Source organism: Amphiprion ocellaris, chromosome 11 (genome assembly GCF_022539595.1).
Source record: "Amphiprion ocellaris isolate individual 3 ecotype Okinawa chromosome 11, ASM2253959v1, whole genome shotgun sequence".
NCBI classification, from domain to species: domain Eukaryota; kingdom Metazoa; phylum Chordata; class Actinopteri; family Pomacentridae; genus Amphiprion; species Amphiprion ocellaris.
This window is the reverse complement of record NC_072776.1, coordinates 1,417,951-1,445,949: the sequence shown is the minus strand read 5'-3', so window position 1 is coordinate 1,445,949 and position 27,999 is coordinate 1,417,951. Positions and strand designations below refer to the sequence as shown.

Sequence of the window (27,999 nt, the reverse complement as noted above, 5' to 3'; positions counted from 1 at the left end):
TTTTCCCCCCTACTTCCGTAAATACCAGTAGTGGAGCTAGCAGCTTCAGCAGAAAGTGAAAACACACACGGACGGTGTACCACAGCTCTCTGCCATGGTCACACCGTTAACCGGGAGCCGTTAACGACTCCAGAACCTGACAGGTGAGTTTAACGGACGCGTTAGCAGCCTTCTTATGTAGCCGTTAAACTTTGTTTCCGGTTAAAATAAAGCAAGTTAGCGCGGATTAGAGCGACTTTTCCCAGAGGATCAGTCTAGCAGCAGCTCGGCTCGCCTCTCTGTGTTGTGTCAGCTGGACTGTTTGCTGAATAATGTCTTTGGGACAATAGCAAACGTTAAAAAGCGAGCTAACTGTGTCCGTTTAACGGTTTCTGTGGCTGTCCCGGGTCTGCTGGCTGTTTCACCTCACACAGTTGGACGGAGAATTAGCGTCGGTTTAACAGCGCTGTTACAAAACATTAAAACCTCAGTGACCTGGCTCTGGACACTTTCAACACCCAGTAAGTCTGTTTTCACAGAAACCCTTAAGTCCTCTGGATACAAAACTGTTTTCAGCAACAACAGGTTTAGTCAGATCAACACCTCTCACTGATTTGAAAAGTTTCGGTTTGACTTCCAAGTAAGTTTCATTTGAATTCTGAGGAGACCAGAATTTATCCTCCTGAGACCCGAGCCATTCATTTATGTCCTCTGTAGTGGATATCTATCTATCTATCTATCTATCTATCTATCTATCTATCTATCTATCTATCTATCTATCTATCTATCTATCTATCTATAGTCTATCTATCTGTTGTCTATCTATAGTCTATCTATCTGTAGTCTATCTATCTATTATCTATCTATCTATCTATCTAGCTAGCTAGCTATAGTCTATCTATCTATCTATCTGTCTATCTATCTATCTATCAATCAAGCTATAGTCTATCTATCTATCTATCTATCTATCTATCTATCTATCTATCTATCTATCTATTGTCTGTCTATCTATAGTCTATATCTATCTATCTATATCTATTGTCTGTCTATCTATCTATCTATCTATCTATCTATTGTCTGTCTATCTATAGTCTATCTGTCTGTAGTGTATCTATCTATCTATCTGTCTATCTATCTATCTATCGTCTGTCTATCTATCTATCTATCTATCTATCTATCTATCTATCTATCTATCTATCTATCTATCTGCTGTCTGTCTATCTATAGTCTATCTGTCTATAGTCTATCTATTGTCTATCTATCTATCTATAGTCTGTCTGTAGTCTATCTATCTATCTATCTATCTATCTATCTATCTATAGTCTGTCTGTAGTCTATCTATCTATCATCTATCTATCTATCTATAGTCTATCTGTCTGTAGTCTGTCTATCTATCTATCTATCTAGCTATCTATTGTCTGTCTATCTGTAGTCTATCTATCTGTCTATCTGAGCTACCCTATTAAATCCTGTAGTATCCCAAAGTGTCAGAAACCAAAGAAATCCCAATAAATACTGTTTATATTTTATTAACTCCGTAATGAACCATTTCTATCAATATTTAGTGCAGCAGTGTTCTTTACCTCTCACAGATCATGGTTCAGAGAGGATAATTTACTCGGTTTTCATTAAAAATGCACGTTGAAGCTTTTTTAATACACTGGAAAGACCTACATATAAAGTACTGTAGTTTTACATGACTTTGTTTTTTTGTAGATCTTATTTCACATTTTTGTTTTTATTTCTTTTCATGTAGTTGATAAATGAACACGAGACATCTCTTCTGTTCAAGATGTAAATATGTGACATGAACCATTTTTATTTTATATGTTGTTTACATTTATTAAGCCAAGCGGAAGAAATTTCATACTGAAGAATAATTTCAGCAATTTCTGATTGAGAAATTGATTTTTTTTAAACTTTAAAATCGGTCAATTTGATCTGCAGCACAACAGGAGGGTTAAAGTTTCATTAGAAAATGAATTGACATCGACATGTTTTCTAGTCAGCCTGTTTTGATTTTGAAGTGTTGCTGTTTTTTTCCCATTCTGTTGTCCGCTACAGTGGACATGCTGTAAAATCTAAAATAAAAACATTTTTATGTTGTGAGTTGTTTTAGCTCCAAAAAGGCAGGAAAAAAAACTTAAATTGAAAGATAATTTTTTTCTTCGGGGCTATATTTGATGTTTTAACCCTGTAAGACCCATATATATATATATATATATATATATATATATATATATATATATATATATATACATATATATATATATATATATATATATATATATATATATATATATATACATATATATATATATATATATATATATATATATATATATATATATATATATATATATATATATATATATATATATATATATATATATATATATGTATAAAATTGAAAATGATAAAAAAACAAAACTGATGATGTATTTTTGCAACAGTAGACTTTACAGGGCTAAAATACTGGCTGATACTGTGTATGTTGGTGGGAATTAATTTGTGTAAATGACTATTTATTAACAACATAGCCTGGAAGAATATTTAGTATTCTAGCAGCAATATTAGAATTTACTCTTAGGCAATACTAGGGCTGTATATGCCTAGTTTCTGTGCTTTTTTTCCCTTCTTACTGTAGGCCGGGGTTTGGCTATTGTGTGAAACATGATCAAACCCCTCTTTCCCGTCATTAGTGTCAACAGATGAAACATCTTTACATGCAGTGGTCAGCAGTATTTTCCTGCCTCACAATGAGCCTTTAGGGGGGAAGACTACAGGACATTATCGGTCCATGTAAACAGGAAAAGCAGTGAATCTGTGTTTCCTTATTTGACAGAAAGTTTTGCGTTTTTCTGCTATTTCTGATTATTTCACAACAAAAATGTCCGTTCTGTGTGAGTACATGAAAGCCAAATTAGCAAAACTGATTTTAAAAATGTTTGCTTGTCATATTCACGCTCGGGAGTTTTCTTTGGCTCTGCCTAAAACTTCTTTTGGGTGTGCCTAAAATTCCTCTATGCAGGAAAAAACTCTAATCAGTCATGGAAAGAATAGTTAGTTCTCTTCCATAAGGAAAATAACAATACCACAGTGTTAAAACGCGCAATCACATGTCCGTCATTCAGAATCTTTTCAAGGAAGTAACAAAAAAAATGTATTTTAATCCATCTTAATCCAGTAAAATGGACCCTGTCAGTGTTTATTATTATTCAACCCTTTTATTGCTTTATTATTTTGAATCATGGTCGGTTTAATGTAGAATTTTTGACAAGACTTTACAAAAAAAACTTGTTCATGTCAAAGTGAAAACAGATTTATTTATTCACCCCTTTTATAGTGACTCACCTGATCACTTACAGTGAAGACAGCGACTGTTTTACCGTATTTAACAGAAATCTGTCTTTATTTCTGACTATTTGATGAATAAAAATGCATATTCTGTAAAGTGTCTTGAGACAATTTGACCTGTAATTGGCACTATATAAATAAAATTGAATTGAATAGAATATCCCAGAGTAAATGAATCCCCAAATAATAAAATTAGCCTAAAAATCATTTTTTGTTCTCAATTCTTATCGTTTCGGTGTTGGGGATTTTCCTTTGGACTTGGCTAAAACGTCTTTGAGAAGTACTGAAATTTTCTCTAAGCAGAAAAATCCCTGATGGTTAAAATTTATATATTATTTTTCGAAATATGTTTTCTTCTTCTTGTGATTCCATCCATCTGTTGGTGCCTTCTAGCTGTTCTCCAGAAGTCTCCTAAATAATTTGGGAGCTAACACCAAGACGTAACTCTTAGCGATGTTCATGCATCTCACATGATGTTAATTCTAAGAATTTTCACTCGTTTCACTCGGTGTTATCTTTGACCAGGACACGTCCTTTAACTCGCACATAAAACAAATCTGTAGGACTTCCTTTTTCCACCTGAGAAATATTGTGAAAATCAGGAACATCCTGTCTCAGAGTGATGCAGAAAAACTAGTCCATGCATTTGTTACTTCTAGGCTTGACTACTGTAATTCCTTATTATCAGGTTGTCCCAATAGCTCTCTGAAACATCTACAGCTGATCCAAAACGCTGCAGCCAGAGTACTGACGGGAGTTAGCAAGAGAGATCATATTTCTCCTATATTGGTTTCTCTTCATTGGCTCCCTGTTAAATCTAGAATAGAATTCAAAATCCTTCTTCTGACATGTAAAGCTCTTAACAACCAATCTCCGTCATATCTTAAAGACCTGATAGTACCATATTATCCTAGCAGAACTCTTCGCTCTCAGACTGCAGGCTTACTTGTTGTTCCTAGAATCTCTAAAAGTAGAATGGGAGGCAGAGCCTTCAGTTATCAGGCGCCTCTCCTGTGGAACCAGCTCCCAGTTTGGGTTCTGGAGGCGGACACCCTCTCTATTTTTAAGACCAGGCTTAAAACCTTCCTTTTTGACAAAGCTTATAGTTAGGGCTGACTGGGAGACCCTGACGGGGTGAGCTGGTGTTTTCATTTGCAAAACTGACTTCCCCTCTTGACGTCCCTTTAGTTTGCCCCTAGTTATGCTGCTATAGGCCTAGGCTGCTGGGGAACCTCTCTGGATGCACTGAGCCCTTCTCTAACTACCTTTGTATTTACTATATATACCATTATTGCATTACACTCACTCTGTTTCTCCCTGTGTCCTTTCTCCGAGTGTCCCTGGTCCCAGAGCTGGATGCTGGATGCTTCAGATGTGTGGCTGTGTTTTATGGTCCTTGTGTCCCACCCCCCCACCTCTCTATCTCTACCCCTCTATCTGTATCCCTCTATCTCTACCTCTACCCCTCTATCTCTACCTCTCTACCTCTTCTGTCCCTCTCAACCCGCCCGGCCAGCAGGCAGATGGGTCCCCCCACATTAGAGCCGGGTTCTGCTCGAGGTTTTTTTCCCTGTTAAAAGGGTGTTTTCCTTGCCACTGTCGCCTTTTGGCTTGCTCTGGGGGTCAGGCATATGGGTTCTGTAAAGCGTCTCGAGACAATTTGACTTTAATTGGCGCTATATAAATAAAATTGAATTGAAATTGAATTAAAAGCGTTTCTCCAAGGAGCTTTTCACGTAGCACCCCTTATCTGTTTATGCTAATGTTGAACCTCATGATCTAGCTTCTAATCTCCTCTGAGATCATGTGTGGGTTTACCTTAGTTTCCTACTAATCTTTATATCACTAGGGTAGCTGTGGCTCAGTGGTTAAAGCTTTGGGCTGCTGATCAGAAGGTCGAAGGTTCAAGGTCTATTTATTTATTTATTCATCAAAGGAGGACATTTTATGTCCCATTTTGTGTCTTTTTTTGGTCATTTTATGTCTTTTTTTTTGTCATTTTATGTCTTGTTTTTGGCATTTTATGTCTTGTTTTTATCATTTTATATGTCTTGTTTTTGTAATTGTCATGGACATTTTACGTCCCAGCCATTAAATTTCAAATAATCCATGTGCAAAATATTAAAGCATGCAGTTGTTGTGTAAATTTACTTGTCCTGAGACCAAATCTAAAAAACTAGGAGAAAAGAATGTTTGAAAATATTTTTTAAAATACCAAATAAGTCTGGGGTTCCCCCTTTCAATGCCATTTTTCTCTGTCTCAGCCTGAAGATGACCAAATTTAATCTCAAGTAAAACAGTTAAAATGAAATTTAAATCTCCTTTTTTTCTTTTCATTGTCTCTTGCAATTATGCAAAAAAAATTTTAATCAACATAATATTTAAAGAATAATTATTATGCATGAAACCTGTGTCCCAAAACATGTTAACATAACCTGTTGATGATGTTTTAGTCATTTTGTGTCTTGTTTCTGTCATTTTGTGCCTACTTTTTGTCATTTTGTGTCTCGTTTTAGTCATTTTATGTCTTGTTTTAGTCATTTTGTGTCTTGTTTTAGTCATTTTTGTCTTTTTGTCATTTTATGTCTTGTTTTTGTCGTTTTGTGTCTTGTTTTGGTCATTTTGTGTCTCGTTTTTGTCATTTTGTGCCTACTTTTTGTCGTTTTGTGTCTCGTTTTTGTCATTTTATGTCTCATTTTAGTCATTTTATGTCTTGTTTTTATCATGTCTTATTTTTATCATTTATGTCTTGTCTTTATCATTTGTGTCTTGTTTTTGTCATTTTATGTCTTGTTTTTGTCATTTTATATCTTGTTTTAGTTATTTTGTGTCTTGTTTTTGTCATTTTATGTCTTGTTTTTGTAAGGTGTGTCTTGTTTTTGTAATTTTGTGTCTTAATTTTGTCATTTTATGTCTTGTTTTTGTCATTTTATGTCTCATTTTTGTCATTTTATGTCTCAATTTTGTCGTCAACATCATCAAACAGCTTTCCTAAAGAATGAGTAGAGCAAAGCTATGTCCTGTCTTCTATTTTTCATATTTTCATAACATTGCTAACCTCGATTGACTGTCTCACCCTACCTCATGCAACCCTGTTATGCATATTATCAGGATAAGACAAATTCTTTTTACTTTTTTCTTTACTTTTTTCCATCAGTAAGTTTGTCCGGCGGGCAAAAAAGCTAACATTAGTATGGATTTGCGACCCTGTTACTGTGATTAGAGTAGAGTAGAGTAAATGACACATAAAACATGGAATAAAAATGCTACCATTGATGTGGAAGCTGAGCCAATCAAGCCTTTGATAGTTTATTACCTATTATTGATAAATATGTAGCAGGAAATCGTAAAAGAAAAGGTTTGTTTTTCAAAAAATTTTGAAGCCCAAGTGTCCTCCAGTTCTGGAATGATCCTTATAATCTATTGATCCTTGGGGGATTGATAGCGTATATATGTTAGCTTTACTGTGAAATTTGTGACAGCACCGAATTATGTAGTTCTTCTTCTCCCAGCTGAGACTCTTGTATTAATAAGTGTCTGTTCTGTGTGTATTTTCACACCAGCTCACCGCAGTGACTGCAGCAGCTCTGGCAGCAGCTCTAGCAGCAGCTCTAGCAGCAGCTCTGGCAGCCTCGTCCATCCAGACCGTCCCCCTGCCCTCGTCCCCTGCCCTGCCGTCAGACTGAAGTTCATCCCTCCAACCTGCCGTCCCTGCTGCAGTATTACAGTGAGCACATCATGGTGGATGTAACCAAATGGCCCCTTTTCAGCCTGATGGGGCCTCAGGAGCTTTCAACCATACGGAAAGCGTGCGTGTTTGGAACGTCCGCCAATGAGGCCATCTACATCACCAACGATGACGAGGTGAGGGGTCCAAAGGAAAAGTCATGCCAGGAATGATGTAAAGGGTTTAGGTTGTTTGGAGAAGTTATGTGGTGCATAGCTATGAGGTAGAGGACATTTTTGGGTTGTTTTAGCTGTAATCACATTTAATTTAGAGCACTATAATTTTCTTAAGCACCCTCTGGAGCTTCCATAAAACCTGCTGTTAAATACTGTTCACACCACATTCACATTAAATTTTAAAAGAGGAAAAACACACGTATGTTAGGAAATCTACGACGGAGGATGCTTAGACTGCATTATATTTTTAAAAACAGTGTAGTAACGGTGAGATGAGACTCTTCACTGCTGGTCAGTAACGTATTATATGTTACTTTATAAAGAGGAAATGCAATATTTTACTTATTTGCTCCCTGTAGAAACTAATTTGTTACATCACTATCACTTAACCCTGGTGTCGTCCTGTGGGTCAAAATTGACCCCTTTTAAAGTTTGAAAATGTGGGGAAAAAAATATATTTTCACAGTGAAACTTCTGATGTCCACATTTTAAACATTTTTGGGAAATCTTTGAACATTTTTTTGTGGAAAAAAGAAATGTTAAAAAGGATTTTTTTTGAAGATTTTTGCTCATTTTTTTGAAAATATTTACAATAATTTTCCTGCCAAATTTGGGGGATTTTTTTAAAAATAAAACTTTTAAGGAATTATTGGAATTTTCTTCCTGAAGGTTTGCAAATTTTCAGAAATTTGGGGAATTTTTTGCTGTGTTTTTGGATTTTTTTCAGACAAGGAAACAATATTTTTTGGTGCCTATAAATGAAGGAGGGTTAAGATGCATTGTCACATAACTGCCAGGCAATAATATAACATTAAATCATGTCTTATGCCCCCATATCAACACATAAGCACAAGTCTGCTCTTTTATGATCTATAATGAAGTATTTAAACCCAGAGGAGCTCTTTGCACATCTATTTCATGAGGCAGTTAAGTCAATCAGACTCCAGCAAGCTGTCTAACTTGCAAAGATGCATTTATTGGTGCAATGTTCTGGTGCTAAGCCTTCATCAGGCTAACAGTCTATTACTATTACTGTTTGCCTGATGAAGGTGTGGCACCAAGTAGATACAACACTAGCAAGGTTTTAGTCAGGAGAAAACAACTAAATCTAACAGCATTTGGTAGCTCAGAGACGGGGAACATGTGATTTCGTAAAAGATGATGGGAACAGTGAACACCACTGTCATAAAAAATGACAATATTAAATTATTGTTTGTAAAAATAGAGATTTCAAAATAAAGCATTATATTATGACATGAAAATGACTCCTATTGTCAAGAAAATAGGAATGATGATGTAATATAGTAACCCAGTTATTTAGAAATCATCTTCATGTGATTATTTATTGCATAATTGTAGATTTAATACTGAACACATGCTGGAGTCAGATCAGAAATGCCCTCCAGGCTCATCCTGCTGTCACCTCTTTGTGTCAGTGCTGTTATTATATCTTGGCTTGGTGCTACCAGACCTCTACCTCCTGCTGCTGCTGCTGCTGTTTGTGTGTCTGAAAGGCGACCTGTTACCTACTCAGCTGACTGCTCTCTGTTTAGCTGTCCTTATCACTGATCCACATTACATATTTTCTCCCTCCACGCTCAGGTGTACGTGTTTGGGCTGAACTGCAGCAACTGCTTGGGAACAGGAGACAGCCAGAGCACAATAGTGCCCAAGAAGCTGGACTTCCTGAGTGGCAGGAAGGTGGTCAGCCTGAGCTATGGCAGCGGACCCCACATCCTGCTGGCCACAGAGGGTTAGCTTCAACAGAACATGTAATCCTCCTCTTCACATTTGGATTAGAAAGTGCAGCAGATTGACTAATCTGTGTGTGTTTCAGATGGAGAGCTGTTTGCCTGGGGCCATAATGGCTACAGCCAACTGGGAAACGGGACGACCAACCAAGGCGTCGCTCCAGTGCTGGTGTCTGCCAACCTGCTCAATAAGAAGATCACAGAGGTGGCCTGTGGCTCGCACCACTCCATGGCTCTGACCGACTCGGGGGAAGTGAGTGTCCAGGGCTAAAAAAAAAAAGATTACTTTTATCATGAAAATATTCTGCGTAGAGCGCTATTGAAGAAAATTTGAAACCTCTATAATGACACGGTCAGGTTAACCCTCCTGTTGTACCCCTGTTGTCATCCAATAATTCCTTTTCCGTAAAAGTTTTATTTTTTAAAAAAATCCCCCAAATTTGGCAAGAAAATTCTTGTAAATATTTTCAAAAAATGAGTAAAAATCTTCCAAAAAATATCTTAAAAATATCTAAAGTGATTCCATATATATCAGTAAAACTTCTAATATTTTCTTTAAGAACATTCACAAAAAAAATCAACCAAAATCCAGCGAAATTTGCTGGATTTTGGTTGATTTTTTTGTGAATGTTCTTAAGAAACATTTTTAACATTTCTTTTTTTCCACCAAAAAATGTTCAAAGATTTCCCAAAATGTAGAAAATGTGGACATCAGAAGTTTCACTGTGAAAATATGTATTTTTTCCCACATTTTTAAACTTTAACAAACAATAATAAAAATGATTTTTCTGAACCAAAATGGCATAATAACACAACTTATGGAAGAGTGTAGGGTCCAATCATTCCTGCATCTAAGGGTTAACAAAAGTAGTGTATAAAATATTTTTGACTGACTCGGGAGAAGTGAGCGTCTACATTTTTACAACAAAATTCTGCAGAGAGTTGTATAGAAGCATGTTTAAAACCTCTCTAAATACACAGGTGACTCAGCTTTAGGATCCTGATCACAGCTGGAGCTGATCCCTCTGAACTGAAAACCTGGAAAACTAAGCTCAGCCATAAGGAATCTATTGTACTTCAAACTGCTTCTCTCACAGTGAGCTTTAGTTTGGCTCAGCAAGCCTAGTTTTGCCCCCTTGTTTCCAGTTTTAATGCCTGTAAATAAGTCTACTTTTTATATTTTTGCACTTTTCCTTTAAGCTGCAGTGTATTAATGTGAGTTTCAATACAGCTGATACACAACAAAATCATCATCATTTATTGCATAAACACAGCAGCCAGTGGCTTATTTACTTCTTAGTATTAAGATACTCAGATGCTGAACACATAAAGGAAATATTTGCCACAATTTAACCTCCGCTAAAGGGCTGTAAAAGCTGGAGCAGCGAGTACAAGTGAGGATGAGTTATGTTCTCTGTGACGCCATGAGAACACACTGGAAAAAATGCCTCTCTCAAAACAAGAAAAAAAAGCTTATTTCAAGGAACTTTTACTTTGAAATAAGTGAAAAAACCTGCCAATAGAACAAGTGAAAAATGGCTTGGTAAGATTTCTTGAAATAAGATATGATATTTAGAATACTGAGATCTTAAAATTAGCTGGGAAAACTTATTTTAAGCTCTATTTTACCAGGATTGTCAAGCTTAGGTGTCTTAAAATAAGCCAGATATGCTAAAAAAAAAAAAAAAAAAAAAAAAAGCAGTTTTTCACTCAAAAATAGATTTTTGCTTTCATGTAACCTCCTAATTTGAGATGTATTAACCCTCCTGTTGTCTTCATTTACAGGCATCAAAAAATACAGTTTCCTTGTCTGAAAAAAATCCAAAAAATCCGCAAAAAAAATTCCCCAAATTTCTGAAAATTTGCAAAACCTTCAGGGAGAAAATTCCAATAATTCCTTAAAAGTTTCCCTTAAAAGTTTTATTTTTAAAAAAAAATCCCCCAAATTTGGGAAGAAAATTCTTGTAAATATTTTCAAAAAATGAGTAAAAATCTTCCAAAAAATCCTAAAAATATCTAATTTGATTACATATATATCAGTAAAACTTCTAATATTTTCTTTAAGAACATTCACAAAACTGTGAAAATATATTTTTTTCCACATTTTCAAACTTTAAAACTTTAAAACGACACCAGGGTTAAACTTATTTTGAACTTTCTTGTAAAATTCAACTCAAAACAAGATAATTTCAAGATTGCTTGACTTAACAAGATATTTAAGATGCATTGTCTTAAAACAAGTCCCTCCACCTGCTGAAATGTCACTTGTTAAGTGAATTTATCTCAAATCAAGTGGGATGAGACATTCTGACTAAAAATAAGGCAAATAGACTTGGTAAGATTTGGAGTTTTTGCAGTGCAGTCAGATTAATTGAGGAGATGAGTGATATTCAAGCCTGGTAACCATTTCAAAAAGTGTCCTGCTTTCACAGCTTTTCATAGAATCCCTCTCTATCATTTGGTGTCTCACTTTTTAACTTCTTTTCTGCAGGTGTATGCGTGGGGCTACAACAACTGTGGTCAGGTGGGTTCGGGCTCCACAGCGAACCAGCCGACGCCCCGCAGGGTGTCCAGCTGCCTGCAGAACAAGCTGGCCGTCAGCATCGTCTGCGGTCAGACCTCGTCGCTGGCAGTCGTGGATAATGGAGAGGTGAATGTTTCATTTGTACTCAGAGCTATAAATATATAAAATGATATCCTGCTCTGACTGCAACAACTCTCATGTGTCTGTTTGCGTCTGTGCAGGTGTACGGCTGGGGCTACAATGGCAATGGGCAGCTCGGACTTGGAAATAACGGGAACCAGCTCACTCCCTGTCGACTTGTAGGTCTGCAGGGTTTATGCGTGCAACAGGTGAATCTCAGTGCACATGCATGTATAAAACATACACAGAACTCCAATGAGAATCTGTCTGTTTTTAGGTTTCCTTCAGTATCAGTGTCGCTTTGCCGATGACTTCCTGCAGACAGCAGCTGCTCACTGATAGTTCTGCTGCTTTAATGTGACAGTTTGACTAAATGTGAACAAATCTTTAGGATAGAATTTAAGCTCAGAGATCAGCAGACCCATAACATACGACGAGCACGATGCTGCAGACGGGATTTAAACTGCAGGAGTAAAAACAGAGGCTCTAATTATTATTAGTATTAATATTAACCGAAAAGGTAACATCACAGTGAACTCACCTGTCCTGCAGACAGAAGTCCAGTCAAACTGAGTGGAACTTTACTCACTGAAACCATAAACATGAATCTAATGTGTGACATGTAATTTTTAAGATATACACCACTGTTCAAAAGATTTGGGGTCATCCAGGCAACTTCATGTGTTCCATGAAGACTCCCACTTTTATCCATATGCTAACATAACTGCACAAGGGTTTTCTAATCATCAGTGAGCCTTTCAACACCATTAGCTAACACAATGTAGCATTAGAACACAGGAGTGATGGTTGCTGGAAATGTTCCTCTGTACCCCTATGGAGATATTCCATTAAAAATCAGCTGTTTCCAGTTAGAATAGTCATTTACCACATTAACAATGTCTAGACTTCATTGTAAAAAAAACTGCTTTTCTTATAAAAAATAAGGACATTTCTAAGTGACCCGAACCTTTAAACAGTGGTGTGTGTAGTCCAAAATGTGAAAGGTTATAAAGAGAAAATCCAATATGTACACACCAAATCATTCTCTGTCAAATCAGCATTTTCCAGCATTAAAAATCTGCACTGAAGGATTTAAGATGTCATTTAAGTGTTGGGATAGCCGTTAAAATTCTTGCTGCAGCAAAATAACTTTCTCATTTGAGACATATGAATATTCCACACAGAAAATGTGAAAAAAAACTTTTATGGAAAGAGAGACTAATAGATTCACTGGGACAAAGAACAGATGGAAACAGTGGATACTAAAAAAGAATAGCAGATAATAGTGTCACTTTGAAGTTTAATTACACATCGAAGCTCCATTTCCTGCAAGTCATCCTTTGCTTCACAAAAATAGCTGAATTAACTTTTGGTTAAACATGAATGCTGAGGCAGAGTTTGCTCTTAGGTTTAATTATTCAAATTACCAACACAGACCCTTTTGAGTTGCAGGACCTCCGAGTGTGATCAGATCTTGCACTTTTTAGTTTACTTTTCAGTTTGCCAGAGCAATAGAAACCCAACTGAACCTAGTTGAGTTTTTGTTCACTTTATTCTTCTGCGTTTATCAAGACATCAGCAAAAGTGTGTTTTCAAATTTGGCATCCTTTATAGGATAAGTAACAGATACATTTAGTAAAGCACCCAAAGCTGAATGTGATACTGTGTGTTGTCTCACAAAGCATCAAAAATCATAAAGTTTACAGTTTAAAAAACAGCAAATTTGCTTGACAACAGGAGGGTTAAGCGTCTGAGTGTTGAAAATTTTGTCACCAGTACCAGTCCATGCTCCGTCCCAAATTAGTTTCTTCAAGGACACTAGAGCAGTATCGCACATATTTGACAAGTGACTCGAGTGCATAGATGTCAGTCTGAATCTCTATGGAATGGAAATTTGGGCAATTTTTTTTGCTGATTTTTTGGGATTTTTTCCAGACAAGGAAACAATATTTTTTGGTGCCCATAAATGAAGACAACATGAGGGTTAATACATCTCAGATTAGGAGGTTACATGAAAGTGAAAATCTATTTTTGAGTGAAAAACTGCTAATTCTTTCAGCATATCTGGCTTATTTTAAGACACCTAAGCTTGACAGTCCTGGTAAAATATAGATTAAAATAAGTTTTCCCAGTTAATTCTGAGATCTCAATATTCTAAATATCACATCTTATTTATAGTAATCTTATCAAGCCATTTTTCACTAGTTCTATTGGCAGATTTTTTCACTTATTTCAAGGTAAAAGTTCCTGGAAATAAGTTTTCTTTTCTTGTTTTGAGAGGGGCATTTTTCCAGTGTAGTCAGACTAATCCATTTCCATTTTAATTGGTTGGCATGTTAAAATGGTGGGTTTGACATCTGAAGGTTATTTTTTTCTCCTCTCTAGATCGTCTCAGGCTATGCCCACTCCTTGGCACTGACTGACGAGGGGCTGCTTTACGCTTGGGGTGCCAACACATATGGACAACTGGGCACCGGGAACAAGAGCAACCAGCTGAGCCCAGTTCAGATCATGACTGAGAAAGAGAGGTGAGAAAAACTAGCGACACACACCACAAACAGAATAAATCCGCCTGTCACTGCACCACCGCTGACTGTCTTCTCTTCTGTGGGTTCTTGAACAGGATTGTAGAAATCGCTGCCTGCCACTCCACGCACACATCAGCTGCTAAGACCCAGAGTGGTCAGGTGTACATGTGGGGGCAGTGCAGAGGTCAGTCCATAGTGCTGCCTCACCTCACGCACTTCACCTGCACCGACGATGCCTTTGCATGCTTCGCCACCCCCTCGGTGATGTGGAGGCTCCTTTCCATGGGTAAGAATGGGGCTCTTATGCCCAAAAGTGGTAGTAATTATTCAGTAGGGATGAACGATATTCACAGTTCTTGAGGATATTTTTCAATCCATTGTTCTGATACAATTATGTGCACATATGTCTTTCCTGCAGTGGTGTTTGCATATTATTACTCCGCCAAGGAACAGCAGAGTTATGTCACGACCGGTGTACGTTCATCTGTCTGTCTGTCTGTCTGTCTGTCTGTCTGTCTGTCTGTCTGTCTGTCTGTCAGCAACATTACTCAAAAACAGACCGACGGATTTGGATGAAATTTTCAGGGAAGGTCAGAAATGACACAAGGACCAAGTGATTAGATTCTGGCAGTGATGCAGCTTATAGTCTGGATGCACGGATTTGTTAAAGATTTCTGCATCATTGCGAGATAGCGTCACTGTAACCTTGACAACAAGTGAACACTCCATCAGCTGCCTGCTGACGATCACGATTGTGATTCTACTAGAAATCCACTGCTGAGGACCACGAATGTTTCTGAAACTGTAGCTGTGAATAATTCCTACTTTTTAAAGAAAATTTTTACAGTTTGAAGACATTTTAAAGTATTTTTGGACCCATTTTTAGCAATTTTTTCAACCCTTCTCAGCCATCTTAGACCATTAACTCATTTGGGACAGGTTTTGAAGAGTTAAGGAGGATTTTTTGAGCAAGTTCTGGACAAATTTGAATAATTTCTAGTCATTTTGCACATATTTCAGGTCACTTGTGACAAATTTTGACAACATTTAGAGAACACACTTATTTTATGAGGTCAAACTGGAGTCATTTTGGACCCTTTTAAAATAATTTTTGATTAAACTATCCTAGATGTTTAACTCACTTTGGACAGATTGTGAACAGTCGAAGAGGATTTTTTTGAGCAAGTTCTGGACAAATTTGTAATAATTTTGGACAAATGTGGAGATTTGTTAAAGATTTCTGTATCATTGTGAGATAGCGGCACGGCGTCACTGTAACCATGACAACAAGTGAACACACGTCAGCTACCTGCTGATGATCACATGATTGTGATTCTACTACAAAGTCCCACTTTTTGGGACTTTGTAGTAGAATCTGTTGGAAATGATCCAAGGAACAACTGATTAAGTTATGGGGGTGTTTCTGAATCCCATCAATTCCCACCGCCTGCTACATATTTAGGTCATGTGATTTGGTATCCGTACATAACATACACATGCAGAACACACACCTGTACTCAGTGCAAGGTCATTTTGTTTGTGGGTACATCTATATTAAATGGAAACATTCTATGTTGCTGTGATTTCTGCCACAAACGTTTTCAAGATTTCAGCCGTCGGAAATGATCCAACGACTAAGCAGCCTTGGAGGAGGACTGAGCTCTCTGAGTGCTTTTCTTGTTTTAGTTGCTCTTATCATGATGGTCCACTGGCAGGTGCAGACATAAGATACAGTGCTTCCTAAATGTTCACACAACCAGGCAAATTAAATCTACTTGCATGTACTCACATGCCGTATTTCTTGTTATGTAATAGCGTAAACTCTTATTCAGGAAGATATTATCTGCCATGTGGATATCACCATCACAAAACAATTACAACAAAAAGACAATAAGAAACACTGGAATAAAAATTTACATTGAAATAAAACGATGATTGTTGAGAGATAAATGTCAGCTGTGATGGCTAGCCTGATTTAGTAAGTCTCTGCCACTTCAGGTCTATAAGTTAAATAGAAAAAACTTTGGTGCCACAGAGGTGTGAAATCAGTCTAAAAATATATGGTAGGGTTAGTAATTTATAGTATAGTTGTATAAAACACAAAACATAAGCTTTTAGGTAGTTTTGTTAATTGAAAGACATTTGTTGTTCCTTTCTAGAGGAATTTTCATGAATCCAACTCTTCATTAACCCCAGCTTGCATTCCTTTTTTTACAGTAGATCTTTTGAGTGCTGCTAAATCACAATAACAACGGTTCTGCTCTGTTCATGTGACTGTAAGCCAGCGTACATAAAAGGAGCTGAAATGATTCATTAAACCTCTGATTCTCCTGTTGTGACATATGAAAATGTCTGGTGCAGAAAAAGCTCCTGGAACTGTGTTGAACTGCTTACCAGGAGACAAACTGCTGACCCAATGTGCACTTTAGGTCACACTAGATTACCATTTAGTTGTTATAAATGTGATCCATATTACAGGGTTAGTTGCCAGAAACAGGAGATCAGGAGATTATTACTTCTAAAATAAAGCACGTAGGAAACCGGTGATGCTTCCTGTCTGAGTTGCAGAAAGACGAGTGGTTAAAGCCACTGCTGCAGTTTTCTTTCCTTTAGCTTGATGTTTATCTGCCGGTTTCCTCCCTCCAGAGCACGACGACTTCTTGACCGTGGCTCAGTCTCTGAAGAAGGAGTTTGACAACCCAGAGACAGCTGACCTCAAGTTCTGCGTTGATGGCAAATATATCTATGTCCACAAAGCGGTTCTCAAAATCAGGTCAGGATTCAATACTACAAAGCAGAAAACTGTCACAAGAACTTATATGATCAGTATTCGCAAAAGCTGCATCTGTTCTACATCTGGTGCTGTGCAGGTGTGAACACTTCAGATCAATGTTCCAGTCCCACTGGAATGAAGACCTGAAGGAGGTGATTGAAATAGACCAGTTCTCCTACCCCGTCTACCGCTCCTTCCTGGAGTTCCTCTACACTGACAACGTGGAGCTGCCTCCTGAAGACGCCATCGGTGAGACTCACACACACTTAGCAGGATGATCTCTGCTGCCACATCAGTGTCATTATTAAACGTTCATTCTGACACTGTTTTCAGGGCTGCTGGATCTGGCAACGTCATACTGTGAGAACCGCCTGAAACGTCTATGTCAGCACATCATCAAGAGGGGAATCACGGTGGAAAACGCCTTCTCTCTGCTGTCTGCTGCTGTGCGTTACGATGCAGAGGTCAGTCGTCACCGACAGTCTACAAACTATCATCTGCTTCCATGGACACAATAGATAAAGGTCTATTTATCTTGAAATTTGCATCTAAAACAGCTTTTCCAGAGTAAAGTTAGGACAAAATCTGCACTTCTTTAGTCCAGTAAGGAAGAAAAAAATACTTAAAAAACAGTATATCAAAAAAAACCAAGCTTATTTATTCTCTTACTGAGAATTTGATAAGATTGGTTCCACTGAAGTTTGTTTGGAAGGAAAAACCCAAATAAATTCCAAGTACATAAGATGTGCTTAGCTTCTTTCCACAGCTCAAAACCGATCTACTAGTACCATAAACGCTGGATACTTAAAGTGTTTTCTCTTGTTTGTTCCATCTGTACAAAACTAAAACATAAATAGTGGTTTTAAGGAGATTATTTCTTGACTGGTTGCTCCAGACTTCCTGGAGCCTCTGGATAGCTAGTCCAGGTACCAGTGAGTTCCTGCACCTTCCTGTCTTTATGTTAACCCTCGTGTTGTCCTGCGGGTCAAAACTGACCAATGTGGAAAAAATATATATTTTCACAGTGAAACTTTTGATGTCCACATTTTCAACATTTTTGGGAAATCTTTGAACATTTTTTGGTGGAAAAAAGAAATGTTAAAAATGTTTCTTCAGAACATTCACAAAAAAATATCTAAAGTGATTCCATATATATCAGTAAAAAGAACGTTCACATAAAAATCAACCAAAAATCCAGTGAAATTCACTGGATTTTTGGTTGATTTTTATGTGAATGTTCTTAAAGAAAATATCAGAAGTTTTACTGATATATATAGAATCACCATAGATATTTTTAGGATTTTTTTGGAAGATTTTTACAAATTTTTTGAAAATATTTACAAGAATTTTCTTGCCAAATTTGGGGGATGTTTTTAAAAATAAAACTTTTAAGGAATTATTGGAATTTTCTTCCTGAAGGTTTTGCAAATTTTCAGAAATTTTTTTGCTGAATTTTTGGATTTTTTTCAGACAAGAAAACAATATTTTTTGTTGCCCATAAATGAGGACAACAGGAGGGTTAAGTTAAACTGACCAGCTGCTACCTTCCGAAGTCGCTGTCTGGATGTATTTGAAGGTATATTTGTTCCATTGTGTTGGACGTGTGAGAACATCACCTTGCAGACAACCAAAACATTTCTGAGTTATTGAAAATGCCTCTGAATGAATGTCTTTTTATTTGTCATTCAGGACCTGGAAGAATTCTGTTTCAAGTTCTGCGTAAATCACCTGACCGAGGTGACCCAGACCACCGCTTTCTGGCAGATCGACGGCAATCTGCTCAAAGACTTCATCTGTCGAGCCAGTCGCTGTGGAGCCTTTAAAAACTGACCTCAAGCCGAGGTGATGATCGGAGCAGAGGATGCTGCAGGACTCCAGGAGTGATTTCTCCAAGTACGTCATCACCTCTCAATGACAGAAGTTTTTAGATCGTCACTGTTGAATCTGTTACTCGTCTCATTCCAGATGAGAAGCTGTACATACTGAAACGATGAGCTGACAGGTAGCAGCATCGTTACATACAGTGGCTGTTTCCCACAGTGCCTGGCCTGCTCATTTACACACATTGTGTAAAGTGGGAGCTTAAATGCGTCACGGAGCATGCTGTTGCTTGATCGAGTTATTTCTTTTTAACTTGAAAGGTTCTGGCCAGTCGCCTGATATCATTTTGTGTTTTCTATTTTTCTGTTGAGTTGACCAAGTTACGGTACTTCCAGGGTTTGCACTTGTGTTTTGAATATCCTAGTTTGGATGTGCCATCTGGATTCACGGTATTTAGGCTGAGATATGAGACTCTTTGCACTTGTAGATGTGAGGATAGAAAACCATTTGGAGTGTGAACACTGATGTTAATACTCCAGCATTCAAGGCTGGATTGAATCTGTTTAGGTCAAATTGAACTCAGTGAATGTTAGTCCTATTGGCCTCCACAGCTGCAGTGCTGAGGCCTGATATTCTGTCCAAGGATGCAAGTTACACAGTTAGGTTCAGTCTTAGTTTGTGGATGCTACAGGCTGGATTGTGTTATTGTGGATAGCGACTGCTCCACAACATTAAAAGCTTTTTTTTAAAGTCTGTTTTTACCCCACAAAACAATTCAGTTAAATTTACCCGGTTGTCAGTGGATACAAATGTATAGAACCATTAAAACGAAGGAGAATTATGGTCAATAGCTCCTATTCATGTGGCTGTTGTGGCTTTAAGTGTTTGCATTCACCTCCATTGTAGAGGTTCAGGGTAATGATGAGTCGCACAAAACTATTTAAGAACGACATTTAGCCTGAGCTCCCTGCAGCTTTCCAAAGAAAGACGACTTTTACATTAATCATCTTAAACATTTGCACTTAATTGTGACTAAAAGTAAACACAGAAAAGACTCAAACAGCCTTTTTGAGAACTTCATTGAGGCGTTTCTTACAGTATAGAGAGCTTAGTGTTCAGTCAGCCTGCTCTTGGTCTTTTCTTCTAGCTGTTTTTAGGGAGGTGAAACTAAACACCAGCTCCTTGATGGCAATGTTTATCAAAGATTCATTAGTCGTAGTTCCACAGTTAGGATTACTTTCATCCATGAATTCATGGAAATTTTCTGACTCTTTGCAGTCAAAGTTCAGCAGCAGAGCAGTGAGTGCAGGAACACCTTATTCTCTTTTTGCCTCCATCTTTTGTGACCTGTCTTCCAATTGATTTAGCTCCTCAACAGTGTACACCGGATCATGTAATACAGCCAACCTTCAAAATGTAATTACTTTAACCCTCCACTACTGGATTTAGTTGCAGTTTTCTCAGAAGACTAGTGTGACCACAGTGAAAGTCGTCATGATTATGTCTGGCAGCAAGTATCCCCTGGTGACAGACTTTAGGCTGCTAAAGTCTGTTTCCCTTCAATCAGACACAAAAACAAACATTTAAAATGCTTCATATAGAAACTAGCTTTCTTTGGAAGGCTACAGGAAGCTCCTGCTAATTGCTTTCAAAGTCTGTACCATTCCCTGTGTGAGGATGCAGAAACCACTAATTAATCTTTATATGCTTTGTGTCCACAAGTACGCAGGGGATGTGAATAAGAGAGGGTCTGCAGAAGTCTACTTGCAGCCCAGTTTTTGTGTCCAGACACTGCAGCATTAGCTTGGCAGTAGTGTGCATGTGTGGAATATGTAGACATTGTTATCCAAGCAGGACTAGAAAGTAGCAACAAGGGAGTATTACACTGCTTTGTTGACACTGCAGATGTATAGCGGTTGTGACAGAACTTCCTTGTCTGCTTGGCGGACTCTGTTCCATACAGATTCAGACTGACATCTATGTACTCAAGTCACTGTCAAATATTCGCGATACTGCTCTAGTGTCCTTGAAGAAACTAATTTGGGACGGAGCATGGACATTCACATGAACATGAGGTCTGCATTAACTTGGGCTGGTGACAAAATTTCCAACACTCAGACACTAAAGTATAACACCGGCCTGAAGACGAGTAACGGTTTTTGTCCTGTGCAGACTTTGAAAGCAGACCGTAGATGCACATGTGCTTCTATGCATACGACAACAGGTCTGTCTGCTACATAAATGTGTTGCGTTGCCGGTCAGTTTGAAAACCCACCGGGCTCCAGATGTGTCTGGAAGGCTGGCTGTGATAGAGGAGATAGAGTCAGAGCAGCTGGTTACAGGTTGGACTGTTGGGCTTTCAGTGTGAGGTCTGCAGAGCACAGTGTTCGGACACTTTAGGGAGTTCAGAAGTCTCCACTGTGTTTGGGCACCATCGTGGACAGAATGTACAAATCAAAGACTCCCAAGCACAACTCCTAGAGTGATGAATTTAAAAGGTGTGGATGACAGAAAATGCCCTCGCACAGGTTCTGCAGCATTTGTTTTGCTGATCTATGTGCAGTCTCTGCTTGCAGATGCTCATTTTGTGACTTCTCAGAGGAGTCTATAGGGACAGATGATGAATTTTACGCCACGTAGTCCCTTGGAGAGATACGGAAAGCAGAAATCAGCCTGATTCAAGGCCTTAAAGCCACAGTAGCCACAGATAAAGGGTGGAAAATGCCAAGTTGAACTAAACAGAAACTTTCCTTTGAGATATGCGGCCTTGCAGAAGAAGCTTAGGTTGTGTGGTCTTGGGTTTTTTTTCCCCATCTGCACGATTTATCTACTGTATGTTGAAAATGTCATTTTACATTGTTAGCATTTATTATGTTTATTTTAGAGACTTCTGCACTACTGCTGTGTGTATTTTGAAGAGCATATTTAGTCATATCTATGCAGGACATTCAAAATGAATAATTGTGTCTATTGATACTGAGTATTATGAAGTGCCAGTTAAATTTTGTGACCTCCACAAGCAAATAAAATGACTGATCTGCTTGTTTTAAGTTAAAAAAAATACGTTTTGAGTTGTCAAACTTACTACATTTAACCCAAAATGGAAAAGAAGGGAGTTTTCATGTGTTGGTAAACATCAGAGAAGGTATAATTGGGTTTTACAGGTCAGTAACACAACAGAGGTTTGTTTTTGCATGAGGTGACCAGAAAGTAAAAATGAATCTTTACCAAAAATACGGACCATAGCGTATAAAATATAGAATGTGATTGCAACATGACAAAAGAGTTTTCCTTTATTATACATCAAACAGGATATGCAACTCCAACTGTTTGGCAATGACATCTTTAACCACACCTTGCTCAGTTTTTCAAATTCTTCTCATTATTTCAACTTACTCTTTATTTCAAACTTATTATTTCAACAACACAAAAATTCTTCACATTTTAGGTTTTTAAAAATTAAATCTGTTTTCCTCAAGGCTTGCTAGATATCGGTACAGTTTTGTCCATCCGTCACTGTCACGACTCTTACATTATCAATAAAAATATAAATATACCGTTTTCATAAAACATTCAAAAATTAAAAATATGACAAAGTTTAAGTACAAAACAATACCGGGACTTCCAGAGTAAAAAAACAAGAATAAGTAAAGTGTAGCAGATGTCCACATTCTTGCAGTAGCTGCTCGTAGACTCATTTCCTCAGCGCTGAGACAGCATCTTTCATAGCTGCCGCTGCCTTTTGCAGTTCAATCTGTTTCTTTTGTAACTCTGTAACCACAGTGAGGTGACATTTAGAAAGGATAATTAAAACAAACATTAGTGTTGAATGTTGTGCTCGTAGACCTACTATCATTTAAAAAGTTCAATGTCATAAAAATGAAAACTCCACTTGCTCTTCTATTACAATTATGGAGCAATAATTTCTACATTAAAACACATTTTTGTTTACTCTTGAAATGTTTTTTCTTTTGCTGCATGATTTCACACAAAAGCAGAGCACTCAAATTGTTACTGATGGCAGAGAAAGGCACTTTGCCAGAGCTGTATTTATATTTAGCCAGATTATGGGGGGGACACCAACTAAGCCCAGAACAAATTAACCTTCATGACCACAAAAGCATTTGTCACTGCAGTTTTTCAATTAAATGAGGTATTTAGACAATAGATTAAAATGAGTCCCAGCTGCAGCTCATCTAATTTCCATGAAGTCTCGCAAAATAAGAGTCGATGCAGGACTGTAGAAACAAAGTGTTCTCTGCTGTTGCTTAGGAGAAAACATTCAAACTAGACTCTTGCACAACGTGAAGGTTACATATGGAAATGGTAGACAAATGGGTTAATTCTGTCAGTGACTTTCATCTTCATACCTAGCTGTCACTTAACATATTATATATGAACTTCCTTTGATCAGCAACAGCACTAATGTCAGTAACTGTCTGACTGCATCCTACTGTTCTTGTAGTGGCTCATGCTAATGTTAAGGATCATGCTGCTGCTGTTCTACTGGTTTAAGTCGACGGTATGTTTCCTGTATCTCACTGTAGTTTAATGCCACCCCTTCTCGTCAGCTTTTATCAATTCATTTGGACACCTGTCACTGTAAATATGAAATGCCGAGGTGGTGTACAACGTCTAAGTGGTTAATTATTCCAATTCACTGACAGATACCGGTGTCCTTAGCATAATGTTTTACTGTTTGTCATTGCTAAAAAGTTAGTATGTTGTCAAAAATGTGACAAAAACGTTATAGAAACCTCCTCAGTAAGTTAGAGAAAACTCAGTTTGAGGTTCTAAAGCAGAGCCACGTCCCTTGTTGGGCTCAGCTCTTCATTTTAGATAGAGTAACAATCGGCTATCCAGTAATGGTTGTCTGTGCATCTCAGCTAAACTGCAGTGTCCAATGTCAGACTTGGGAAAGTCCTGGTGTAAATGTCTATCATTTTATCTGAATGCTAAAATTACCACTATACCTTAAAGCCAAAGTGGCATTGTAAAATTACTCTAAAGTGTGTGACACATGCCATTCTTACAGCGACACTGTTTACTTTACCTTCCTGCTGCTTGTCCACCAGCTCTGCCAGTTTCCCAGAAACAGCCATCACTGATAGTGCAAGATCATAATCTGTGGAAATCAGAGACACAGTTTAGAACATAAATAAGGTGAGTCTGACATGTAACTTAGGATTATGTTTCATCTCTTACCTTCCTGGCTGGCCTTGTCTGACAAGATTCTGTTGTAGATTTCATTCATACCATTAATGAAATCAGCAAAGATGGCCTGAGTGCACCCAGCTGCATTGCAGCTTTTCCAGAAGTTGGTGGCGTTGATGCCGGACTCTGAGTCTGAGGGACGTGCTGTGGGAGAGCGAGCGGAGGAGAGAATGGGCACAGAGGCAGTTTCCGGTGGAGCTGGGGCAATGGACGAGCTGGGGCAGGGAGGCGACCCAGGAGACAGCAAAGGTAATGGAGGGGGGGCTGGGGAGCTCTGCTGTGGGACGGAGGGTCCACTGGTGTGTTGGACGGTACTGGGGACAGGACTCTGCACAGAAGAGCACTCTAAGAATAGAGACGGTTCCATGTGTTATCACAGCGCATTACATCTCAGTAACTCAATTCCTCTTATTTTTGGAGTAATTTGCAAATTTAACGTAACTGCACCTTTCTCACATTAATGAATAAGTGTTTAATACAATTTATCTACTTCAGAGGCCCAACCATGTGGATTTGTCTTCAGTCATCCATCACTTTATATATATTACAGCACTAACCCTTCTCACTGCACTGTCTTGATCAGTTTCAGCACATTTCTTACACATATTTAAGTTAATATATCCAATAATGTGGAAAGTTAAAAGTGAGCACAGTTTTACAGAAGATTTTTCCCATTAGCTGCAAAAATATCTGTCTGCTACAGGGGTTGTATTTCAGGGATGCAAACAGGTAAAAACTCAACATGTAAAGAGAAAACTTCCCACAGCTCAGTGGAGTTCAGGGGCATGTTCATTTCCAGTCACTACACTGGTGTTTGCAACTGCCTGAAAACTAATTCTAACAGCTGTTTTGCCATGAAACAACATTACATAAAACATATAAAAGGAGCAAATGCATTAACTGATGATATTAACAAGACAAAAACAAGAAGAGAACCAAAAAAACATGCTGCTTTGTCATATTAACACCAGAGAACCTTTGTCCTTCCTGCTTTCAGGCTTTTAAATGCTGTTTTGCGGTCAAGTCACGACTGAAACGCCTAGAAATCACTCTGTTTCAGCTCAGCATCACACAAAACATCCAGCTGGCATGATACAGAGGAACATGTCTGTATTGTCTGTCACAAAATAAGACTGCAAGCTCAAGATTTCTTTCTTGCTTACACTTTTATCTTCTTTTATAGCCAAGTCAAAACTCACAGTAAGAGCCACTTAGTGGCATACACCGTCTTGGCCTCATCTATATCTGCCAAAATACCTTTGGGTTGTGATGGTGATACAGGTGGACAAGAAAGCCCTGAAAATGGCAAAGACTCAAAGCAGATGTGCACAGGAAGCAGCAGACTCTCTGACTCACCATCCTGAGAGGAAGCAAACACATTTCATATCACAACACTGCTCTACTGGTGATGATTAAGATACACTAATATGAACTGTACCTATCAGACAGAGACTAGCTAGAGATAAGATGAAATGCTCAGTTGATTACTAGAGTATAACATTTTGAAGGGAGGACATGTCTCACAATACGTACTGGGGCAATATTTAAGAACTCACTGAATCTATGATCGTTTCATCATCATCTTTATTTTCTTCTCTGCTCTCTTTCTCTTGTTGATTTCCTGAAAAAAGACCAGATGTATTTACAAAAACAACTGTGCCTCACATTTTAGCTGTAAAAACAATGAATCTGCAGCAGATATTTACCTGCAGTGGATCCAGTGGCACTCTCAGTGTCTGCTCTGTGAAGAGAGAACACCATCAAAATAATTAGTAACCAGATAAAAGCAATACATCATCATGCAATCCAAAACAAAAGTCCTGCAAAAAAAGAACATTTTCATTGTCAATGGTGTGTCGGAGATGAAACAATTAAATTCTGCGGTCTAGTTTTAATTTGTGTTGAACTGAATATTATGTAACTTACAACCTTGACTCAAGTGCTGTGGCTTTTCTACCTCTTTTTTACCGTTTATTTAGCCGGCACTGGCCTGTTTTTAATGGTTTGTATGGTCAATATATGAACAGTCTGCTCCCAGACACAGAAAATGTTGTCTGACACACTTCACATCCTCCTTGCTGTGTATCAGCTCTTACCCTCTAGCAGAGGAGCCAGATGTTAACAAAATTATTTTAAAAACACAATACAGACTGATTGTGGCTGCCTGGGTTCTGCAATGGATTCTATTGGTTGTAGAACATAACATATATTAGTGAAAGTTGCTCTACATTAGTTAAAGTTGCTCTAAATGAGTTAAAGTTGCTCTACATTAGTTAAAGTTGCTCTAAATGAGTTAAAGTTGCTCTACATTAGTTAAAGTTGACCTACACCACTGTTCAAAAGTTTGGGGTCACCCAGATAATTCCATGTTTTCTATGTAAACTCCCACTTTTATCCATGTGCTAACATAACTGCACAAGGGTTTTCTAATCATCAGTGAGCCTTTCAACACCATTAGCTAACACAATGTAGCATTAGAACACAGGAGTGATGGTTGCTGGAAATGTTCCTCTGTACCCCTATGGAGATATTCCATTAAAAATCAGCTGTTTCCAGCTACAATAGTCATTTACCACATTAACAATGTCTAGACTGGGTTTATCATTCATTTAATGTTATCTTCATTGAAAAAAAAAAGATTTTCTTTCAAAAATAAGGACATTTCTAAGTGACCCCAAACTTTTGAATGGTAGTGTACATAAATTAAAGTTGCTCTAAATGGGTTAAAGTTGCCCTATATTAGCTAAAGTTGATATCGTTAGTTAAAGTTGCTCTACATTAGTCAAAGTTGCTCTATAATAGTTAAAGTTGCTCTATAATAGTTAAAGTTGCTCTATAATAGTTAAAGTTGCTCAAAAATGAGTTAAAGTTGCTCTACATTATTGAAAGTTGCTCTAAATGAATTAAAGTTGCCCTATATTAGCTAAAGTTGATTAGTTGATTAAAGTTGCTCTATAATAGTTGCTCAAAAATGAGTTAAAGTTGCTCTACATTAGTTAAAGTTGCTCTATATTAGTTAAAGTAGACCTACATTATTGTTCAAAAGTTTGGGGTCATCCAGACAATTTCACGTTTTCCATGAAAACTCAGACTTTTATTCATGTGTCATAGTCATTTACCACATTAACAATGTCTAGACTATAATTCTGATTCATTTAATGTTATCTTCATTGAAAAAAAAATGATTTTCTTTCAAAAATAAGGACATTTCTAAGTGACCCCAAACTTCTGAATGGTGATGTAATATGCTATATGAGCAATATATACAGTACATGTGATTTGGGGTTGTGATTTATGACAGAGTTATATATGAGCATCACTTGAATCTGAGACAAATTTCCCACTGGGGGCAACAAATTATATCATGAATTAGTTTATTCAGTAAGTGTAATGTCAATAAAATGCCAAGGAAAATGAAAATACCCATCAGAAGCTATAAAAGCCAAAGATGACGATACGGATTTCAAACTTTAGAGTTAAAAAACAGCAAGTCGTACCTGATGAGCTGAGTCACAGTTGACAAACGCAGAAACGAAAGCCAGGGAGGAAAAAAGGACATTAACTTATTAAACATCTTCTAATGATGACGATACTGTGGAATAATCAAAGATTGGACTTACCTGGTCCTCTGGAACACTGTTCGCACTTTCATCTAAATCAAACTCTAAAGGGGGGATCGTTACAGTTTCAGGGACAGTTTCATTCTCATCTGTAGGGGAAAAAAGGGAATCATGTGAATCAGTATGTTACCAAAACAATGCATAACTCACATAGGTTACATTTTCTATTTTTACAAGAGGATCAACCTGAATCTGAAGTATCATCTGATACTATCCCATTCCTGGCTTCAGTTCTACGTTTGGAGGGGCTCTCCTCCTGCCTGAGACAAAAAGATCAGGCATCATAACAAGTGGAACTGTTATGCTTTATATACATGGACAGCAAAAAAAAGAGATTCTGCAAAAGAAAAGACCAGTAAGACCCTCCTGTGTCATTACAGTCCCACATTTCTGATTGTAACAATTTAGA

General features: G+C 37.7%; 3 protein-coding genes across 5 annotated transcripts in view; 1 reads left to right on the top strand and 2 right to left on the bottom strand.

The window, feature by feature from the left end:
- The first annotated feature begins 3 nt into the window (after nt 1-3).
- LOC111571617 (RCC1 and BTB domain-containing protein 1-like) lies at nt 4-22,709 on the top strand. 2 transcript variants are annotated; one of them, XM_023274875.3, is made up of 12 exons: nt 4-143; nt 6,900-7,200; nt 8,842-8,992; nt 9,077-9,243; nt 11,482-11,640; nt 11,736-11,843; nt 14,020-14,162; nt 14,258-14,448; nt 16,809-16,935; nt 17,033-17,184; nt 17,269-17,399; nt 18,625-22,709. In XM_023274875.3, the coding sequence occupies exons 2-12, from the start codon at nt 7,075-7,077 to the stop codon at nt 18,763-18,765; spliced, it is 1,596 nt and encodes a 531-aa protein (XP_023130643.1). In that variant the 5' UTR covers nt 4-143; nt 6,900-7,074; the 3' UTR covers nt 18,766-22,709. The 2 variants fall into 2 exon arrangements, with proteins under 2 accessions (XP_023130643.1, XP_054870958.1); XM_055014983.1 differs by lacking the exon at nt 4-143 and adding an exon at nt 369-500.
- Nucleotides 22,032-27,437, bottom strand: LOC129349981 (uncharacterized). 2 transcript variants are annotated; one of them, XM_055014985.1, is made up of 6 exons: nt 25,677-27,437; nt 25,527-25,591; nt 25,228-25,330; nt 23,962-24,315; nt 23,810-23,881; nt 22,032-22,527 (listed from the first exon to the last, which is right to left on the bottom strand). In XM_055014985.1, the coding sequence occupies exons 1-6, from the start codon at nt 25,729-25,731 to the stop codon at nt 22,451-22,453; spliced, it is 726 nt and encodes a 241-aa protein (XP_054870960.1). In that variant the 5' UTR covers nt 25,732-27,437; the 3' UTR covers nt 22,032-22,450. The 2 variants fall into 2 exon arrangements, with proteins under 2 accessions (XP_054870960.1, XP_054870961.1); XM_055014986.1 differs by lacking the exon at nt 25,677-27,437 and having other exon boundaries at nt 23,962-24,298; nt 25,527-25,543.
- LOC111571633 (PHD finger protein 11) overlaps nt 25,677-27,999 on the bottom strand; it is a 17,269-nt gene continuing 14,946 nt past the window's right edge. The window contains exons 10-12 of the mRNA XM_055014984.1: nt 27,777-27,850; nt 27,468-27,679; nt 25,677-25,711 (exon numbers count right to left, since the gene is read on the bottom strand). Coding sequence (XP_054870959.1) covers nt 27,537-27,679; nt 27,777-27,850 — 217 coding nt within the window. The 3' untranslated portion in view covers nt 25,677-25,711; nt 27,468-27,536. The remainder of the gene's footprint in view (nt 25,712-27,467; nt 27,680-27,776; nt 27,851-27,999) is intronic.